The sequence below is a fragment of the Acanthochromis polyacanthus genome, chromosome 16, assembly GCF_021347895.1.
Source record: "Acanthochromis polyacanthus isolate Apoly-LR-REF ecotype Palm Island chromosome 16, KAUST_Apoly_ChrSc, whole genome shotgun sequence".
Lineage (NCBI taxonomy): Eukaryota > Metazoa > Chordata > Actinopteri > Pomacentridae > Acanthochromis > Acanthochromis polyacanthus.
Genome location: NC_067128.1, coordinates 19,503,810 through 19,523,500, shown reverse-complemented (window position 1 = coordinate 19,523,500; position 19,691 = coordinate 19,503,810). Strand labels below are relative to the sequence as shown.

The following is a 19,691-nucleotide window of genomic DNA, read 5'->3' as shown; positions in this document are numbered from 1 at the left end:
TGTGGAGCATGAAAATGTCTCCCTTGGTTTATGGCAACGCAGCCTGGCTTCCAAGAGAAACACATCTTTAAATTTAACTTGAGATGTCTCTTTTTTTCTTCTTCCACTCCCAACTGCTGGCAAGGGCCTGGTTTTGTAAGCAAAGCCAAGATGCTTGGAAACTGTGACCATGTTAAAAAAGCACTCAATAATGTGGCTTTTGGAAATGTGGCGACAGCTTCTGTATGAGGGGCTCAGTTTTCAATGTCGGTGAACATGTTTGCTGCGTGTGCAGCTGCAGAAGAGATCTCAGTACCAATATTCAGGAAAAAAAACTGTTTGATTTAGACACTGAAGGCAGATTTATTCGGGGCTAATATAGTGTAAGGGTGGGAATATTTTAACTGTATCATTATGTTAAATATTCTGCAGATTCAGTGCACATCTGACAAACTCTTCTTGGCAGAGTAGTCGGCTGAAGTGCATTAGTCTATTCTCCAGAGCAACTTCAGACACACTCTTGTGAATACGCAGGGAGAAATATCACAACTGTGTTTGGAGTAAAAGACTATAAATAAAAGACTTGATACTGGTTATTCCGCTGAATTGGATTAAAATGATGTGGGGCGGGTGGAAAATTTTGGTCTGGGTATCAAATTAAAGCTTCATACCAAATAATAATATTTGCTAGTCTCAGGAGGAAGCAATCTCTCATGCCGATGATTCAGAGCTCCTTTACGAAAAGAGCATCCAGCCCATCTCATAAATCAGAGCTCGATGGAACAAGCATACCTTTGAAGGAAAAAGGGCATCAAGATTCACATTTTGAATAAAATACTCCATTGATTATGAACACATTAGGCTTAGTGTTTTGATGTTACTTTTGCCAAAAACTAACAACCTCTGTGGTAGCGGGAGGACATAAACATTAATTTTTATAGAAGAGATTAAAATACTGAGGGTAAATAAAGTTTGGGTGAGAGAAATATATATAAAACAGCCATGGAACACAACACATGCTCAAATACTAAGGAAACTTTTCAGCACTTCACTTGATTACTTAAGCTTGCAGTAATTTACTTTTACCTCAGTTTGGTTCAATATGGCACCAACACAATAATTGGGTTATTCATGGGAAGACCAAGGGTTGTTTTGATACATATGTGTATTTTTAATTTCTGTTGGCTTGTCTAAGCAAACATGACAGTAGAAATTATTTTCTTTTAATTTACCAAGTCCTCCATTCATATTAAGGTTATTATAAGGCAATGTTAGACACAAAAAGTTTAGGTATCACAGTGACACAAAATGAGTCACTGTATGTTACTTTTTGTGGCAAACAACTATCATTCAGACGTTTGGGCTCACCCAGACAGTTTCATGTTTTCCATGGAAAACACACACTTTATTCATGTGCTAACCACCGTTAGCTAACACAATGTAGCATTAGAACACAGGAGTGATGGTTGCTGGAAATGTTTCCTCTGTACCCCTATGGAATATAATGGTCATTCACCACATTAACAATATCTAGACTGTATTTCTGATTCATTTAATGTTATCTTCATTGAAAAAAAACTTGCTTTGTTTCCAAAATAAGGACATGTCTAAGTGACTCCAAACTTTTGAATTGGTAGTGTGTGTGTTGCCTTTGCAGTTTAATTTTGTTCAGACATGCTTTTTTTTTTGTTTTCGTTTTTTTTTTTTTTTTTTTTTTGCGACTGACAGTGAGCGAGACAGGTGAGCTTACATAAATAACCACAGTAATTTAAAAAACACACACACACAACACTGGATCAGAATAAAGCTAGTCGTATTACCCAAAATTTTATCTTCATATAAGAAAATTAACATTCAACTTTATTAATTAACCTTTATTTCCTCTATATTACAACTGCTGTAGTTTAATCATGCCACCTGCCCTTGCTAACCTGATACAGGTCAGAGGCAGGAAATGCTCACCAAAGGAAGGTTCGAGTACAAAAATATTTAATGCTTTATTTGAGTCTCAACCCATTAAAAACAACGAGGACAGTTCTAAGCAGCAGCTATTGGTAGGCAGCACCTCTTGAGAACATGCAGTTACCCACAGCCCAAACACACGGCACTGCAAGTGAATCAGCTCATATCATAAAACCACAGGAATAACACTGCACAGCTTCAAAGGCTCCATTACCAACAGCACAGCAGCCAGGAAGGACCACTCTGAAGTGAATGTAGGTCAAAACCATTTGTAATGCTAAGCCATGGTGGTTCCCTGTGATTAAGTAGAATTACTGAAAAGGAGAGCAACACTGAGATGGCAGCGTAAGTCTACAATTAGGACATATAGTAAAGACAAAGACAACAGCTACAAAAAAAGATTACGTATACGAATGTCACGTGGACTAAAAATGACCTAACTCGCCCTGGTCCGGTGACTAGACCTCCTGTTGGGTCTGAACATGGGGAAATTTGTTGGACATGCAACATTACCAACTGAGTAGACTTCTAGCAGTGCGACAGCAAGGAGGCCACAGTAACAAACACAAATCCAGACCAAAAGCTCATGCTAATCCACGGTCTCGCTGTGTTTAAAGGAGGCTCGTTGTCTCCCTCCTCACACAGGAACGGCTCCCTGCTCGTCTGTTTATAATGAATGGAAGCCATTTAAGAGATTTTCACATGCAGTGCACATTCCATCATGACAATTAAAGACACTATGACTATCATTTCCCAAATGAGGAAGAAGTGCAGACACTAAACTGATTCATCATGCTTTTGCACGCCGCTTTCCTCAGCTGCAGTTTCCCAAACACTTGCCGAGTTTCAGTGCTGCTTTGTTACCTGTCTTTCCTCCGGGCAGGCCCAAGGGTTCTGAGGCCTGCTTTAACGCATTACAGCGGCGGAGAAGAAACCTCCATCGACCAATCAAACAACCTCACAGATAATGCCTCAAAGCACTTGAGACATCACAGCTTTTAATCACATTAATCCCCGAACAACTGCAGACAGAAAGCCCCCTCGTCTGCACTCACTGAGGTCATTTGTTTTAGCAGTTACTTTTTCAAATATATTAAGTATTAGTGAAATCTGTGAGGCTAGTTTGTTTTATAGATTGCCCTGTCCTGAGTTGCCATAAGGGACGTATAGGACAGCTTTTAACGGAGGCGGAAAGGCTGACATGAAATACAGGCCAGATGGACTTGCTCCTATCTTCTCATAAATTCTTAGGGCAGTTCACAAATCAAGGCCCTTCAGTGTTATGTTAAGCGTTTGGATTGTTATTGTTATTGTACATTTGCAAATACTGGCGTAGTTTATAGCTTCTCGAGCATAATTCAAGACCCAGCCCATCCAATATTAAATACGTAAGCAGTTAACACTTAATATTAGGTTGATAAAGTGCTTCAGGCTTTTACTGCCTTCCATGGAAACTGGCTAACTCGGACGACTTCACGTCCAGCATAAATTAAGAGTGACAATTAAGAAAAGCTGCCATCTTACTCCTTAACCACCTCGTGCCAAGTGAGTTTATGAGAGGCTGTTCTGGATTGAATCGTAAAATATCTGCTGCATGGGAGAGAAACAAAAGACGGCAGGTATACAGTACGGCCAGGCAGAAGGGGGGGAAATGAAAAAGTGAAATTCAAGATGCTAAGTTAAAACGGAAAAACTGCGGCCCTCAAGGGGTCAGTCCTCTTTCCGGTGGTGAGAAAAGTGGACCCCATAGTAGACAAAGTTTGCAGTCGGTCGGGTTTCTGGTTGGGTCACTGTGATGTTGTTGCTAACATGACAACAAATAGCAAAGAGCTCCAGGACGCCTCACTGAGATATAATGCAATCTAAAGGACCGGGGATTCATTTTACATCCCAGCATGACTTTATATCAAGTTTTTTCCACTCACAAGATATTTAAACGAGGTGTTAGTGTCAAAAAAGCAGCAGTGTAAAGTGCAATCAAGAACTGCACTTTCCGACAATCACAAAACAAATTGAAACACATTATAATATACATGAATTTCTACATACTGGAATGCCAAAACAGTATAGAGGACAGCTGATCATGTAGAGTTTCTTCTTCTTTCTGTGATGTTCTAAAATAGTTGTTTATTTCACACTCTTCTCAAATTAAACTCCATAAACTTAAGTGAAAGTTGCAGCAGTGAAAGAGGCACTCATATCCTTAATGCTAATCAAAGTAATAACACAGCAGCTTAAAAATACTCTGTTAAAGTGGAAATCTTGCATTAAAAGTCTTACTTTACTGAAGTGTTAGCATCAAAACACACCTTTACACAGAACACCACATTTCAGAATAGTGTTCCTTATATCATTTTACAGCTTCCAGTGTTGAAGTCATACCCAGAATCTACAAAGCAACTCATAAAAAGTAGTAGCGCACGACTATAAAGTGGCATAATGTGAAAATACTCAAGAATAGCACAAGTCAAAATTGTACAGTACCGGAATATAAATGTATTTAGATGTATGCACATACGTCACTGATCAACAGTGAGAGACAGCGATACAACTGAGATCATGTCATTAGTTGAGTTAAAAAGTTACGTCAAGGTAGGATTTGCAGGCAATCTTTGACTGCTACTGGGTCCATTAAAAAAAAAATTTAAAAAAACAATATAGAAAAACTTTAAACCAGCATTACAGCACTTGGATTTCCATGCCGGGATGTAACATGGAGAGAAAATAGAATTAGACAGGATTTATTATTTTAAAAGAAATTGGATGTGATATTGCTGACAGCGTTAGACTGCTAGGAAACGTTCTAAAACAACATAATGGTTATTTCTTTTTATCACACACCAAGCTTGCTTTCCCATGAAGCTCCTTTGGGCTTATTTTTCCATCAACAAACCTCTTTGGGTGCTACAGATAAATGGACATTAGAATTATTCATTTATAAAAAATCATTGCCGGCTTTCTGTCAACAATTTTTGCTGCAAAATACTTGACAATGACTACATTGAAATGAATGTTAAGACCCATCCAATTATTCAGGTGAGAACACTTGAAGAATAATGAATAGCTGAGGAGGTGTCCTTTCTAGATTTATGGGAGTCTTGTGAAATATACTTACTCTCACAGACACAAGTACACTTATTAGACATGTAAAAGGGGGGAGTGTGTCATGACATCATGCCATTAAACATTCTTAATCTGATTTAATTGTGCTGCACATGGAGCTCGTGTGTATTGCGACAATATCCTTTAAATTCTAAGCAGTCATGGCTAACCATCGTGATAAGGCCGATTAAGAAATGACATTTCAACACCGTGCTGTCCTCTTCTGTGAACATTTAAAAAAAAAAAAAGAGCAGCTCTGCAGAATGTTAACCCCTGGAAAAGTGACTGCAGGTGGAGGTTTAGAGTGAGCTCTGTAAACGGAGGAGATGTTGATCGTATCTGTGTCTGGGTGCATAAAATATACTCCTCCGGGTCGTCACTGCTTGCTGGAGCCAGTAAATGTATACAAACTATAAATTACCCTCTTGTTTCGCGCTGCCAGAGCCGCGGCGTCTTGAGGAGAGCCTTAGTTCACAGAGGAGCATTACAGGAGGAGGTCTGAGGGTTTCTGCATTTATCACAGAGATGTGTGATGACCATCCAAGTTAAAAAGAAAAAAAGGAAAAAGAAGACGGACATTTGTTGCCAAATGTTGCATGTAATACGATCAACAACCATCCTCTTTTTATTAGAAAGCCTGATGCACGCATGCCTGTATGTTCACTGTGCTGTCTGTATTCATTTAGAATTCTTTATTTGCTACTCATTAAATAAAGCAACATATTAAACAGCAGCTATTATCACCTGTCTGTTGTTCTTCATTTTTTTGAGTGTTATTCTCCTTTAAATTCAAGCTCAGGTGCTGCTCTTCTTTTCAATTTGTCGGCTTTTACTGCGAACGTAATGAAAAATACGACTTTCAAAGTAAGAAAACATTTTATTTACAACATTTTCAGTGCAAATTATTATTAACAAAATAGCACAACTATACATCAAAAGCCACAAAAAAACAAAAACAAAACAGAATAAAACACTGCCGTCATGAGCACTGCCGTGATTTCATTTCTAACGTGAAGCGAGTGGTTCAAAACCTTCAAAATTCACAACCGCATGTTTCCTTCGGATGAGGAAAACGTGATGCACACCGGAGTTCTCCATAGAAAAACGACAGTAGGTCGGTGGACAGTGGAGAAGGCCGCGAGTTGGTCTTTTAAATTAAATAATCAGTGGTTTCCTCATTCTGGCCCATGTGCTGTAATGAACACATAAAACAGCGTCTTCATCCCCCCCTTAGATGCAGGAGTGCTATATCTTTGTCATGAAAAGTGTTTTTTATCATTTCATTTTCCAGTTTCTGATACAATTATGTCATTCCATTTAAATTTTTAAGCTACCCTTTATGCATTTAAAGAATATTTTTATTACTACCCCGAGCTTTTAAAAAAAATAAAAATCACTGACAACATCCCACAAGAGGTGATGAAGTGCACAAACTTGGAGGAAAAGAGTGGAAAAATGTCAACACAACGGACACTTGCATTCTTCTACTGCTGCTCTGTATCATATCCTTCTTTTCCAATCATCAAAATGTGCTATAAAGTGAAAAATAAACATATTTCACATATTTAATCAGTCGCATGTGGACCAAAATATAATACAACACAGCAACATAAATTATTCTTCTTCACCAAAATGACAAAAAAAAAATGGCATAAAAGCTTCACTGGTTCTTATTTTTGACCCACTTATGACAGAAAGTCCGACCACTGGTGCATCTAAGGGTTAAAGGAGCGTGTTGTGTCGCTGCAGCTTATTGTTCAGTGAACTCACACTGCCTCTGCACGTGTGTCCAGACATCACCGTCGTTTTTCTGTCAAAAATAACAGACTCGTTCTTTTTTTTCCCCCCCGGGCAGCCTCTATATTTGCTCCTGGGAGGCCGCCGTGTCCGTGTCCGCGGCCGCTGCCTCCGCGCCGCTCCCGCTCATGATCACGCTCGTCTTGTTGTGCTCAGAAGCGTCCAAGTGTCCGTGAGCCGTTTCCTCCGGAGCCTCGTCCGACTCGCACTCGCTCCTGCCCTCGCTCTCGCACTCATCAGACTCGGTGGGCTCTTTGGGATCCCTGCCGCCGGACTCGCACAGGCTTTTCTCCGACTTGTCGTCCTTCTCCTTGTCTTTCTGAGCCTGGGCCTCCTTGGAGTGTCTCCACTTCATGCGCCTGTTCTGGAACCACACCTTTACCTGGAAACAAACACCCAGGCAGCGTTCAGACTTCATCGAAACAACAGCAACATTTAGCTGCATCTTTTTTTTTCACAGTCCTGGAAATATTCCCTACCTTTCCACATCAATTTGAACAACATCTTATGCATGAGACAGGATTTGTTGTAGAAAATATGTGCATAAAGTCCACTTAAATACATCTTTGGAATATTTGCTGTGAACTTGTGGGTGTTTTCCTTGTAGACATTCATACACCAGGTGGATCTAGCTTAATAGAAAACCTATGGAAGGCTGAATGAGGTTTTCTTGGTTCTATTTTTTATTACTAGCAGTATTTCCTCAACTAGCCCTGCTTTATAAAATTTTGGGTGTATTATCCAACTCAGTCCTGTGTGATATTTTTGATCTATTAAGGCTGATTTTTCTGATTTGAAATTAAGAATTTGGACACTTTAATATAGTTTTCCTTTGTAAGTCTATGATTTTAAGTTTTTTTTTTTTTTTTAAATATGAGCTCATCTCTTACAGGCTCTTTTTGGGGATTTGACTGCTTGTGCAGTTACAGATACACAAGTGGGATGTTTGCCATCTTATATTGTACTTTTTAAAAGTATAAGTCATGGCTATTCTTTTATCTGACTTACTTTTTTTTTTGCTCAACACTCCTTGCACATACTTCAAGGCAAACCTGTGGTCAGGAGTATTTTATATCACCCAGTAGGTCCTGGTGATATTGCTTTTGCGGGTGAGGCCTAGTTCAAGCTGAGACAGAACACAACATGCCCAAATACTGCACAAAAAAAATAAAGAATGTAGCAGATGACAAGAACTAAGTTGCTAACCTGGAGTAAAATCTTTTCAAATGTGGCTTACATCGCAGATAGTCGTGAAATAAGAGGTTTGTTTCCATTTTATTTCATGGTATGGGGATGCCTCTAAGCATGACGCTACCTGCATAAAGAAAGGCCTGGATGACAGCCTGTTCATTATTATTGTCACATTTCAGGTTTTTTTTTTTTTTATCCCGGCTGAATCTATAAACCTAAAAGGATCAAGCAGGCTGGTGGCAATAAAAAAAAAATATTATGGTTTGTGTTTTCTTAAATTTTGAAGATTAGAAACCCGAACACAACACACATTCATTTTCACTTCACGTCTTCGGTAGAGGAGGACAGAGTTTAGCAACACAGGGCTGACTGTTCAACAAACAGTGAAAACCAAAACTAGTGAAGATGGAAGATGGCGGCATTTAGATCTGGCGCGTCGTCTTGATAATTAAGAGTGAACAGAGCATAGAAAATGGTATTCAGTGCAACAAAGAAAAAATGAGAAGAAAAAAAATCCAAATTTGATATAGTGTTGTTGGCGGGGACATTTTTTTTACGGGGCTAAATAAGTTCACAATGTCAGTGTGTGTGTGTGTGTGTGTGTGTGTGTGTGTGTGTGTGTGTACATTCAAAGAAAACACCTACACACTGCATACAGTGGATACTACAGTTACAGTTTTATCGTGCAATACATTTGTAAAGGGGCTAAATAAATTTTAGTTCTTTGGTGTGATGTCATCTTCTATTTCTTTAATTCTCTAATTTTTTTTTTATTTTTAATTTCTGGCTTTTAACCCTCCATCTGATTCTTTAATTGTTAAACTGCCTCCTGTTTGATATGCGTGCTAATCTAGCTAATTATTCATGTAACTTACAATCATTTCTACGATTTGTTTTTATTGCTTGACTGTCTGTTTTAACTGTCAAAGCACCTTGTGGATGCTGTTCTTCAGGGTGCTATGTAAATAAAGTTATTCCAAAAATAAATAAAGTCACTAATTACACCAACTCCATAAATATGCATCATCAATCACTAACATGGACCCGTTTTTAATGGGTTGCTGAGGAAATTCACGCATCCCAATCAGCTTAGGGTCCAGAGATAAACGAATTTGTTTATTCTGCAAAACAAACAAATAAACAAACACCCTTTGTCCAAATCCATGTGAGTCAATCCTGCATCTTACCTGAGCGTCTGTTAGCCCCAGCATGGCAGCCAGCTGTTTTCGGTCTGGCTTGGTGACATACTTCTGTATTTCAAATCTCTTCTCCAGTCCTTTTCTCTGCAGGTTTGAGAACACTGCTCTCGACCACGACCTTTTCCTCTTGTACGTCTGAGGCATTGTGTCTTTTGTGAGGACGGCATACGGACCTAAAAGACAGGAGGAGCACACCAAGTTCAAGCAAAGACGGCTCAATAATCAGAGGGACATTCACTGCAGGGGTCTCACACCTGAAGCCAGAGACCTGACAGGCCATCTCCCGTCTGCTACAGTCCTACATGTGATGTCTACCTGGGAAGGTGTCCTGAAACTGATGCTGGCCTGATTGTCTGCTGCTGCTGCTGCTGCCTAGTGAACTCATCATGGCGGACGCGTCGCTCATCCCCGGGTCTATGGAGGAGAAGTACTGGCTGGCCGGAGGCTGAATGGGGACGTGGATGCCTGACTGACGGTTCGAGCTAACGATGGATGTGAGATCTGTTTCAAAGCGAGAGATGATGGGCTTGAGTCAGCAAAGAGTTATCGCAGCGACACACAGGCAACCTGCAAGAAGACCACAACTGACTCCACTTTCTAAGGGGCAGAGATAGTCTCAAGAAGAGTGAGAGGGAAGCTGCTTTAAATGTACAGGCTGCTCTGAACAAACTTCCAGCTGCGTTGCTGCTGTTTGTAGCCGATAGTGACCTCTGACCTCTTGTTAGGGTACAAGGGAGGAGAGGATAACGCACAAGAGGAGACTATTTGTGGTGTAACTACTCCTGGAACAAGTCTGTCAGTGCAGAGACTAACTGATTGCAAAGTGCAAGGTTATTAGTTGCTTCTGGGTTGTTGCTTTCAAGTACTGAACTTTGGGCATGAGCTTGTCTTGTCCTCGAGTACTTTGAGAGATAAAATACACTGCCGTTCAAAAGTCTGGGGCCACTTAGAAATATTCTTTATTGAAAGAGAGGCAGTTTTTTCCAATGAAGTTAACATTAAATGAATCATAAATACAGTCCAGACATAGTTAATGTGGTAAATGACTATTCTAGCTGGAAATGGCTGATTTTTAATGGAATATCTATACAGAAGTACAGAGGCCCATTTCCAGCAACCATCACTCCTGTGTTCTAATGCTACACTGTGTTCGCTACTGGTGTTGAAAGATTAATGATTAGAAAATCTTTGTGGAGTTATGTGAGCACATGAATAAAAGTGTGAGTTTTCATGGATAACATCTGGGTGACCCCATACTTTTGAACGCGAGTGTATAATCTGTTAAAGATATAAACCACATCCCTGTTTAGTGCTTTACTTGTCGCTGGTACGACATAAAGTTTCCCCATAAACACCACATATTTTAGAGAGGAATGTTTATGTAATAAAATGTCTCCGCTCACCTCTTAGCGACGATTTCTCTTTGCATTTTGGTTCAAAGTCTGTCGACAATATCCGATCAATTCCAAACTTGAGGTCTTTGCTTGAAGGCGGAGGCGCCTGTTGGGAGTTAAATGCCGTCCTGGAGAATGAAGTGAGCTGTAGTCCGTGTCTGTGGTACGGAGACGCAGGGCTCATCCTGGCACCGTACACTGACGGCTCTGGAGCCACGGGAGACGGGCGCAGCGGAGAGCCGCCGGAGTGCGCCTGCTGAGCGCGGTGGTGGTGTCCCATGTGCACCATGAGGGCCGACGATCCCTGGATGTTCTCCGCATCTCCAGCCTGCAAAATGTCGGCGATGCAAAACGAGGGTTTTTTCATTGTATCCACAGCGAAGCCTCCAGCGCAGTACGCAGACCAGAGGCTAAAATTTGATGCGTAAAACGGGTTGAGCCCAGCCGTGTACATCTTTTTCCGCGTAGCCAGCCTCTAATGCGCGTCGTATTGTTTCTCAGAGAGGTGTATAAACGGACAGGCATGTAAAAAACACGGCGCAGCGGTTTAGGAGGACAGATGACCGTCCTCTTTATCTAAGTGCCAAAATCGCCTAACTCTGAAATCCAAACCCTGCAGCTCCGCTCCGAAGTTCCTCCGCTGACACTGATTGGTTACTTTCTGAGCCAATGGATGTTTCGCATTTGCTCACATCACACCCTGCAAATGAAGGTGATGTGTAACATAGGATCTCTCTCACACACGCATAACCAGGACACTTTGGAACAAATTTAATCTTGAGATGATGGATTGATGACTTAAAGAGAACCTCATTTTCACCCGTATGGCCGCACACGAAACCATCTTTACGCATGAGTTGACGCTATTTACGATTCTTCCTTTTGGAAATTGGTGAACAATTGGCCACAATTGGCGAGAAACTCTTTGATCTGTCAGGTTTAAATACAAAAATAAAGGGAAACCAAACAGAAACATTAAGGCATTTCCAAGAACCTGTAGAAATCTTGTAACCTCGGGCTCAGGAGAGTCTCTATTAGCGCACACTCATCCTGTTTTTGATGGGCTGTGATTCGCGTTAAATGAGCGGATATGCTTGCTAGATATGGCCCTAAAATAGAACCCGTTTAAGTATTTTAGGATACAGCAGAAATCCTTATTTCTTCCGGAGTAAGGGGGGGCGGTAGGACGACGACTTTATAATGACTGTTAGAACTTCCCTTTTTCAATATTTGTGCAACTTTATCTCAACCTGCAAGTTGCACAGTGACGCAAATCCGTCCCCATGCTCATAATAAACAGAGGAAATCTATTCCCCTCGAAAACGAAAACACAATTAACTTCAGAGGCGATACTTCATCCGCAAGGCCCCTCAAGATTCACACACTGGGCCAGGGCCAGTAAGATTTTTATCACCGAGTGGCTCTGTTGACCGAAACGACACATTTTAGCATCTGTAATAATAATACCAGCTTTAACTGCAGTTTATTGTTTAGAAGTGTGAGCGCACATGCTGGTCTTAACGGTGAAATAAAAATGAACTCCCATCTTTCCTTTGCTACTGTCTCGCCCTGATGCTGTTTGGGTCTCCTCCTCCTTCCTCAAATCGCCTGTTTGTCTCGCATGTGTTGAAACAATGGCTTCTGAAGTCCGCATTCATTTAGTTTTGATTCATGCGGGCGGAAAGGCCGATGACCCTGACTTGCCTGCTATCATGATGTTTTCGAGTGACACTTTTCCGGGTTAAAATTAGAAATGACATTTAACGTTTACCCTCCATCATGCAGTCAAAACAATCTAGGGAAGAGGATGTGAGCAGGCGCAGCGTGCCTCGAGTTATTTCAGGTGCTGATGAGCTTTTCAGGGGTGAGCGTTGAAGAAAACAGGCCTGAAATCAGCCTTTACGCACGGTGTCTGTCGCTGCAGAAACTGCACCACGCAATGGGTGGAGAGCTTCATTTACTTATATTCTGTTAGTCCATTTCGAATGATAAGCAATAACGGAAATTGTGTTCAGAGAATGAAATGTATGCCACACAACAGAGAGAGGTGCATCCAACTCTCTGTTCCCACTCTTGCGCAAAAACCTCTTTCCATTTGTGCATCCAGAGTTAGCAAGAATAAACATGTATATTCCAACTATTTTACGGTTCAGAGCTGAAAATTCTAAAACACATTATACAATAAATATCAAGTAACAATTGAATTATTCTGCCAGAGCGCTGCTGGATGTTATTATTTACCTTTAAATCCTTTTCCCGAGCCAGTCCTCCGTGGGGCGGTACAGATGGTGGCAGGTGGGATTACTGACTCCTGTCTTTGGTTAAGGGACTGGACGTGAGAGGACGTGGGACTTGAACCTGTCCTAAAAAATCCGGAGTTATTGTAAGTCTAAAGTGAGTATTTGAGGCTGAGATGCTGCGGGAAGAAGCGCTATTGCAGGTTATTCATCTGCTGTAAGACTGAACAGCATCAGGCTGATGTCAACAAACTTCTATCATCAGCATCAGACCATAAGAAAATCTGCACAGCATTTTTTTTTTTTTGCACTGCTGCATCTTCAACTTTCTATTGTTATCGTAGTATATTAATGCTTCATTTTCTTTTTCATCCTTATTGCTCCTGTAAAAATGCCAATTTCTCACTAAAGGATCATTTTATCTTATTTGTCTTTCTCTGAATTTTCGTCACTGGTATACAGTGTTCCTCATTTCACAGCCAGCGGATTTCCTGATCGTGTTTTTCCACTCTTTCATAGGTTATGCACCACGCGCTAAAGTATAAGATTCATCCAAGTCATGTCATTCAGCCTCATTAATTACTTTACAATTGAAGAATTTACATTAAAGGAAGAGGAACCACTCGGTTTTAATTTAAGCTTCTAAATCTATCAAAAAAAGTGGAAGAAATATGATCATTTTTCATAAGACCCATGAGAAGGTGTTCGTGATCTGAAACACCAGTGGGTGCTCTGTTATAATGCCAGCACAAGCACTGCATTGAGGCCAACTGGGGCTTTAAAAAGCACACGAAAACAAAACGTGAAATCATTACGGGGCGCTCCCTGTGGATGAAATCAAAGTCGTGTAATTGTGCTCCGCATTTTAACCCTTAGACGCACGAGTGGGTCAAAACAAATGACCCGGTGAGGTCGTAATGAAAAGGTTTGATCATTTAATATTCCGGTTATTTCTCAAAATATGTTTTTTTAGTATTCCATTAAAAAATTCCCAGTTACCTTTTATATTTTTAAAGAAATTGTAATATTTTTATGACTACCCCAAGCTCTTTATCACTGATAATATCATGCATAGAGGTGATGCAGTGCACAAACTGGGAGCAACAAATGTCACAGAATGCTGTTCCGTATAATATTCTTCTTTTTCCATCATCAAAATGTGCTTTAGAGTGAAAAATAAACATATTTCCAACATGAAATCATTCTTGTGTGGACAGAAATCGAAATACAAACACAAATGCAAATTCTTCTTCTTCACCAAAATGGCATAAAAACACACTGATTCTTATTTCTGGCCCACTTCTGGAGGCGTGGAGGATCCAACCACTCGTGCATGGAAGGGTTAACGTGAAGGAGCCTATTGTTTGTGACTGATTGCTCGTTGTGTGTTTTTCAGGAAACCCCATCAAACGAATGGAAAGCAGAATGAGCACCTCGGGCTGTGTCTCTGCTGGATCACACGTTGCTGGACATAATTAACCGATTTCCGTCATTACGCAGGGAACGTATTGCTCCCCTCTCGTCAGACTCCAGGCTCAAGCTAAGATGACTATTTCTGGCAATGTTTGCCCCGGGAAGGAACTTCGCAGATTTAATGGGACCTGGGCCATTGTACACAGCCTTCTGTACGGCACGCTGCCATCCTTTCCATGGAGAATACAGAGAGAGAGAGAGAGAAAAAGAGTCAACTTAAAACAAGACTGCTGCAATTATATGGCCCTGAACACATCCCATATACAACAATAAGACCTCCTGCCTATAGCACTGTGCAGACACCCACCTGTAGGGACAAGGAACCTCTGGCAACTCCATCCAATACTCAGTATATATTTTATTGTACAACCATTATGCATTAATCATGTGTCATTTACTTTTCATTGTCGCCAGGAATGTATTAAGGCTAATTATAGTGTAGACCCTCAGTTAATTCAACCCCTAGTTTGATAAACAGAAAGCTTCATTTTCTTTCTCACCAGGATTTAATTAAGTTGTGTAAGTTTAAAAAATAAAATATGATACGATGAAATATACTAGAAAGTAGCACACAACACTAACTACAAATGATAAAAGACACTGCTTAAAAATTGCGCTGTACACTGTAAAAATTTCTTTGTGAATTTTAGGGTGGAAAAACTGTCAAACCATGGCGTAAAATTCTGCAGACTCCAGAGCAGTTTGGTGCAGTTTATGACACTGAATCACCGTAAATAAGGCAATCATGAGACAACTTTGAAACATTTTTTCCTCTTGAAAAAATACATTTCCTCATTCTTGGACAGGTTTTAATGGGAAAATGCCGTAATATGTGTAACATCGGTACTGCATTTATTTCACAGTTACATGTATGTGCTGTTGTGCTGATAATGGAAACATGCTTAATATGTACAACAAGTAACATTTTTGCATTTATTTCATGTAAAAAGATACAGTTTGTAACAGTCAAACTGATACTTTTGTGTTAGTAACGGACATATGCTTTAATACTTCTAACAACTATAACTAGGATTTTAAAAAAAAATATATATATATATTAAATGTTAAACACATTAACTGTTGTGCCAATAGTGGAAAAGTGCTGTACTATTCATATTAAGCTACATAAATTTTATTTCGTACCGTATTTTCATGTAAATTTTAAGTTCTTAAAGGTTAATTTTTTTTACAGTAAACTATGGATTGAAGCACATTTTTCAACCATAAAATCAACAATGCAGATACATTTTTTTTTACCGTAAATGTAATTTTCTGGTAGTGTTCTGGCAACTACAGCTGCAGGAATTTTACCATGAAAAAAACAAATAATTTTTACACTGTAATGCCTGCATTCCAAATGAACTGTCCAAGCAAAAAGTTAAACTGACCATGCAGCAAACACTCAGTATACATGTTTTCGTATAACCATCCATCATGTGTCATTTTGCTTTTCATTGTTGCCAAGAATGCAGTAAAGCTAATTATAGAGTAACTACACTGTAAAAAAAAAAAAAGAAAGAAAGAAGTTATTTTATGGTAAAAATTTGGGCAGCAGTGGTTGCTAGAATGTTGTCATTTTCTTTATTTATGGTAAAGAAATGTATTAACAATGTTGATTTTATGATTAAAAAATGTGCTTCATTTACCGTAAAAAAAAGTTTTAGAATTTAAAAGCTTGAAAATTTACATGAAAATACCATATATAAAATAAAGTTTGTGTGGCCTGTTATAAATATTACAGCGTTTTTTCATTATCAGCAGAACAGTTTGTGCATATAACAATTAATACATGTTTTTTTATAAGCTATGGCACAGTTTCAGCCATCATACATATTAAAGCATATGCGACCCTAGTGAGGATAAAGCAGTGTATAAAGAATGGATGGATGGATGTCTGATATTAACATAAAAGTACATCAATTTGACCTGTACAAACTGTAATTTTTTTACCCTAAATAAATCAACACAATATGTACATCTAGCTGTGAACAATTTTATTCTTTCCAGAAATAAATTCAAAAATTTTAGTACTGATTTGCATTTTTCCATAAAATAACAATGCAAGAGTAGAGAAATGCATTATTTTTTCAAGAGAAACATTTTTTAAAAAACACTTTTTTTCTTCAGAATACTTTTTTTTAATGGTGATTCCATGTTATATGAACTGGATCAACAGTTTACAAATTTTTACTGTCATGGTTTGACAGTTTTCACGGTAAAATTTACAAATTTTTTTTTACAGTGTACAATGTAGACCGTTGATTTAAACACTTAGTTTGATATACAGAGTGCATCATTTTATTTAACAGCAGTATTAATTAAATTGTATACATTTAAAAAAGAGCACAATAAGACAAAATATAGTTAAAAGTAGCAAACAACAGTAATTATAAACAATAAAAGACATTGCTTAAATACTGCACTGTATTACAAACAATACAATAAATCGTAACAATTACAGATAATTAGATGAATAATTAGCTGTGGGTGTTATGCTGATGCACAACCATTAAAATATCCAAACATGTCGGGTTTATTTTTGAATACAGAGCCCACTGTTTTCTCACAACGGCTGATAGAAACAGATTAGAACACAGTTATCCTGCAAAACCTTATTGAGCACGTCAAGGCCTTGAATGTACAAGTAGCTCCCCCCAGTGACTAAATGTTCTCCCTTTCCTTCTATGCTGTTTTTTTTAACAAGTGTAGTCTTCCCTTTGACTAGAGCTGCAACAAAAGAAGTTGTTAAAACTAGTGAACTTTTATAATCAATTCATTTTTAAGTTCCCGAGCATCATCTCCAGCCACTAGGATTTGCTGCTTTCCTTTGTTCTAATATTATTGTAAAATTATTACCTTTAGTGTTTTCCTGTTTTGCGGAAAAAAAACCAGAACATTTTAAGACATCACATTCATTATTTTTAAAATTATTTTCTGATGTTTTAGAGGACAGTTTCCTTCCCGGGAAATAATTCATCAACAAGAAACTTAATTTATTTGGAACAAGTGAAAAGACAAACTCTCAGACTGTGTCTAAATGTGACAGTTATTAAAATGGATAAATGAAGGGCAAGCTTCAGTGCTTTAATTACTTTTTTCTATGCAGTCAAGGTTATTTTTAACTTATCATCTAAACACAGTCTAATGTGGGATGGAGCAGCCTATGGGTCATTCTAGAACTTGAAGACATTTTACGTCCCATCCATCAAATTTCTAATAATCCATGTACAAAATACTAAAACATGCAGTTGTTGTGTAACTGTACTTGTCCCGAAATCAAATCTAAAATAAAAACTAGGACAAAAGAATGTTTGAAAAATCTTTTTTAAAAGCCAAAAGAGTCTGGAGTCCCCCCTAAAATCCCATTTTCCTCTTGTCCCGCCACCCTGATGACCAAACTGAATCTCAAATAAAACAGTTTCAATGAAATTTAAATCTCCTATTTTTGGTGTTATGTTTTTTCACTGATGTCTTGTGTAACTGGAGGAAGATTTTTTTTAACAACATAATATTTAAAATAATAATTATTATGCATGGAAGTGTGTCCCCCAACAACCCTTTTTGGCTGGTAGAAGAAGAAAACAGTGAATGCAACGCTGGGATGAACATCATCAAACAGTTTTGCAAAAGAATGTTTGGAGCAAAGCTGTTTTTTCTTATTTTCACAACATCATCAGCCTTGACTGAACGTCTCACTCTATTATCAGGAAAAGACAAACCCTTCTTGCTTTTCCCCAACAGTAAGTTTGTCCTCTTGGTCAGCAGTAACAGCTAGCTAAATATGTAGCTTGTGCTCCTGAGAAAAAGCTAGCATTTTTGTGAATTAGCACCCCTGTTACTATAATTAGAGCAGAGTTAGCAAACAACAAATAAAACACGGAATAGGAATGGTACAATTGATGTGTCAGTTGAGCCAATCAAACCTTTGATAGTTTATTACCTTTCATTGATGAACATGAAGCAGAAAACTGTAAAAGAGGTTGATTTTTCAAAACATTTGAAGCCCAAATGTCCTCCAATTCTGTACTGACCCTTAAAATGAATTCAGATCATGTGAGAGAACGAGAGAGGACAACTGATCCCAGTGTTTAACATCGCGGTGCAGGCAGCCTTTTCTCTCTTTGCTGTACGTGGTCGGAGCTGAATGCATTAAGGGCTCATTAGCTGGACATGGAGTGGTAGACTAATCACACTCACCAGAGGCTGCTCTCGGCTGTAAACAAGCTAAGGGGCTGCTTTAATGGAAGCTTTTAAACATGATGGTGACTCGGTGCCTTTGAGTAAAGCCAACTGTTTACATTGAAACCGATTACATTCATCTCTTGTGCTCAGGTTGGGGCTCTCTACAGCCTCAGTGTGCTAATGTACACACAGTTAAATCACATTTGGCCTGTTCGGAGCTGAACAGCCGACCGCAGGGGAAGACGCACACAAAAGGTCATTATAACAAACCATTACGCCTGCTGCTGCTTCTCCAGCACTGTGGAGCAATGCTGGGAGAAGCACGAGCCGTGGCAGAAACGCATCGAAGGATTAAGTGTTCAAATATGTAGATTGCTCTTAATATAATAAAAGGCATTTAATTCCAGTAATTGATTAACTGTACTGCAACAATTTGAAAGTTTATAGTCATTAAAGACAGAAAAATATCACAGATAATGGGAAATTAATGCTAAGATAATAATAATTTGCTCGAGATTTGATTTTGCAATGAATATCTGGATCATAACAACCATTCAAAAATATGCCAAAACAATGACATTTATAAAGGATTTTAAAAGACCTATAGCAATCTATCAACGGATGCATTAAAGGCTAACAGTTTGATGCAGAACAGAGCATCTAAGCCTGAGGTTTTATACTTCACATCTAAGTCAGACGAACCCGCTGATGTTTACCACTGCAGTGGAAAAATACGATTCATCAGCGGAGAAATCCAAACACCAGCAAAGGTTTAGAGGCCTTCCCCTTGAGTTTGATCCTCTTTAAAAATGACAAAAGTAAAGCAGCGATGCAATTTGTGCAAAGGTGTCTGTCTATCCATCTATCGAAATAATGTATAAAGATAAATATTTCTCCCCAGAGTGTTTTCTGCAGTTGGCTTTGGCTGAGCTATACACATTTCCCACGTAGGCCACATTAATAAATGTGTGTGATTTGCTATTGTGCCAAAATGGCTCATACTGTTTGTTGCACCACACTTTCTTTATGTCAAATAAAGCAATGTCTTCTTTTAGATCAAGTAAAAAACTCTGCATGGTGGGTAAATGTAGCTGACTGGTTTCTTTGCATGTTGTTTGTTGGTTTGCTGTAGTTGCATTAGTGCCATTCTCATAACCCATTTAGGCCATAGCCAT

The 19,691-nt window shown here is 39.0% G+C and overlaps 1 protein-coding gene across 2 annotated transcripts; it reads right to left on the bottom strand.

Moving 5' to 3' along the window:
* Nucleotides 1-5,900: 5,900 nt before the first annotated feature.
* On the bottom strand, nucleotides 5,901-12,304 carry hlx1 (H2.0-like homeo box 1 (Drosophila)). Of its 2 annotated transcripts, XM_022207337.2 has the most exons (4): nucleotides 10,634-12,293; nucleotides 9,546-9,731; nucleotides 9,219-9,403; nucleotides 5,901-7,222 (listed from the first exon to the last, which is right to left on the bottom strand). In XM_022207337.2, exons 1-4 carry the CDS (start codon nucleotides 11,076-11,078, stop codon nucleotides 6,902-6,904), a joined length of 1,137 nt encoding a protein of 378 aa, XP_022063029.1. In that variant the 5' UTR covers nucleotides 11,079-12,293; the 3' UTR covers nucleotides 5,901-6,901. The 2 variants fall into 2 exon arrangements, with proteins under 2 accessions (XP_022063029.1, XP_022063030.1); XM_022207338.2 differs by lacking the exon at nucleotides 9,546-9,731 and having other exon boundaries at nucleotides 10,634-12,304.
* Between the last annotated feature and the right edge of the window lie 7,387 nt (nucleotides 12,305-19,691).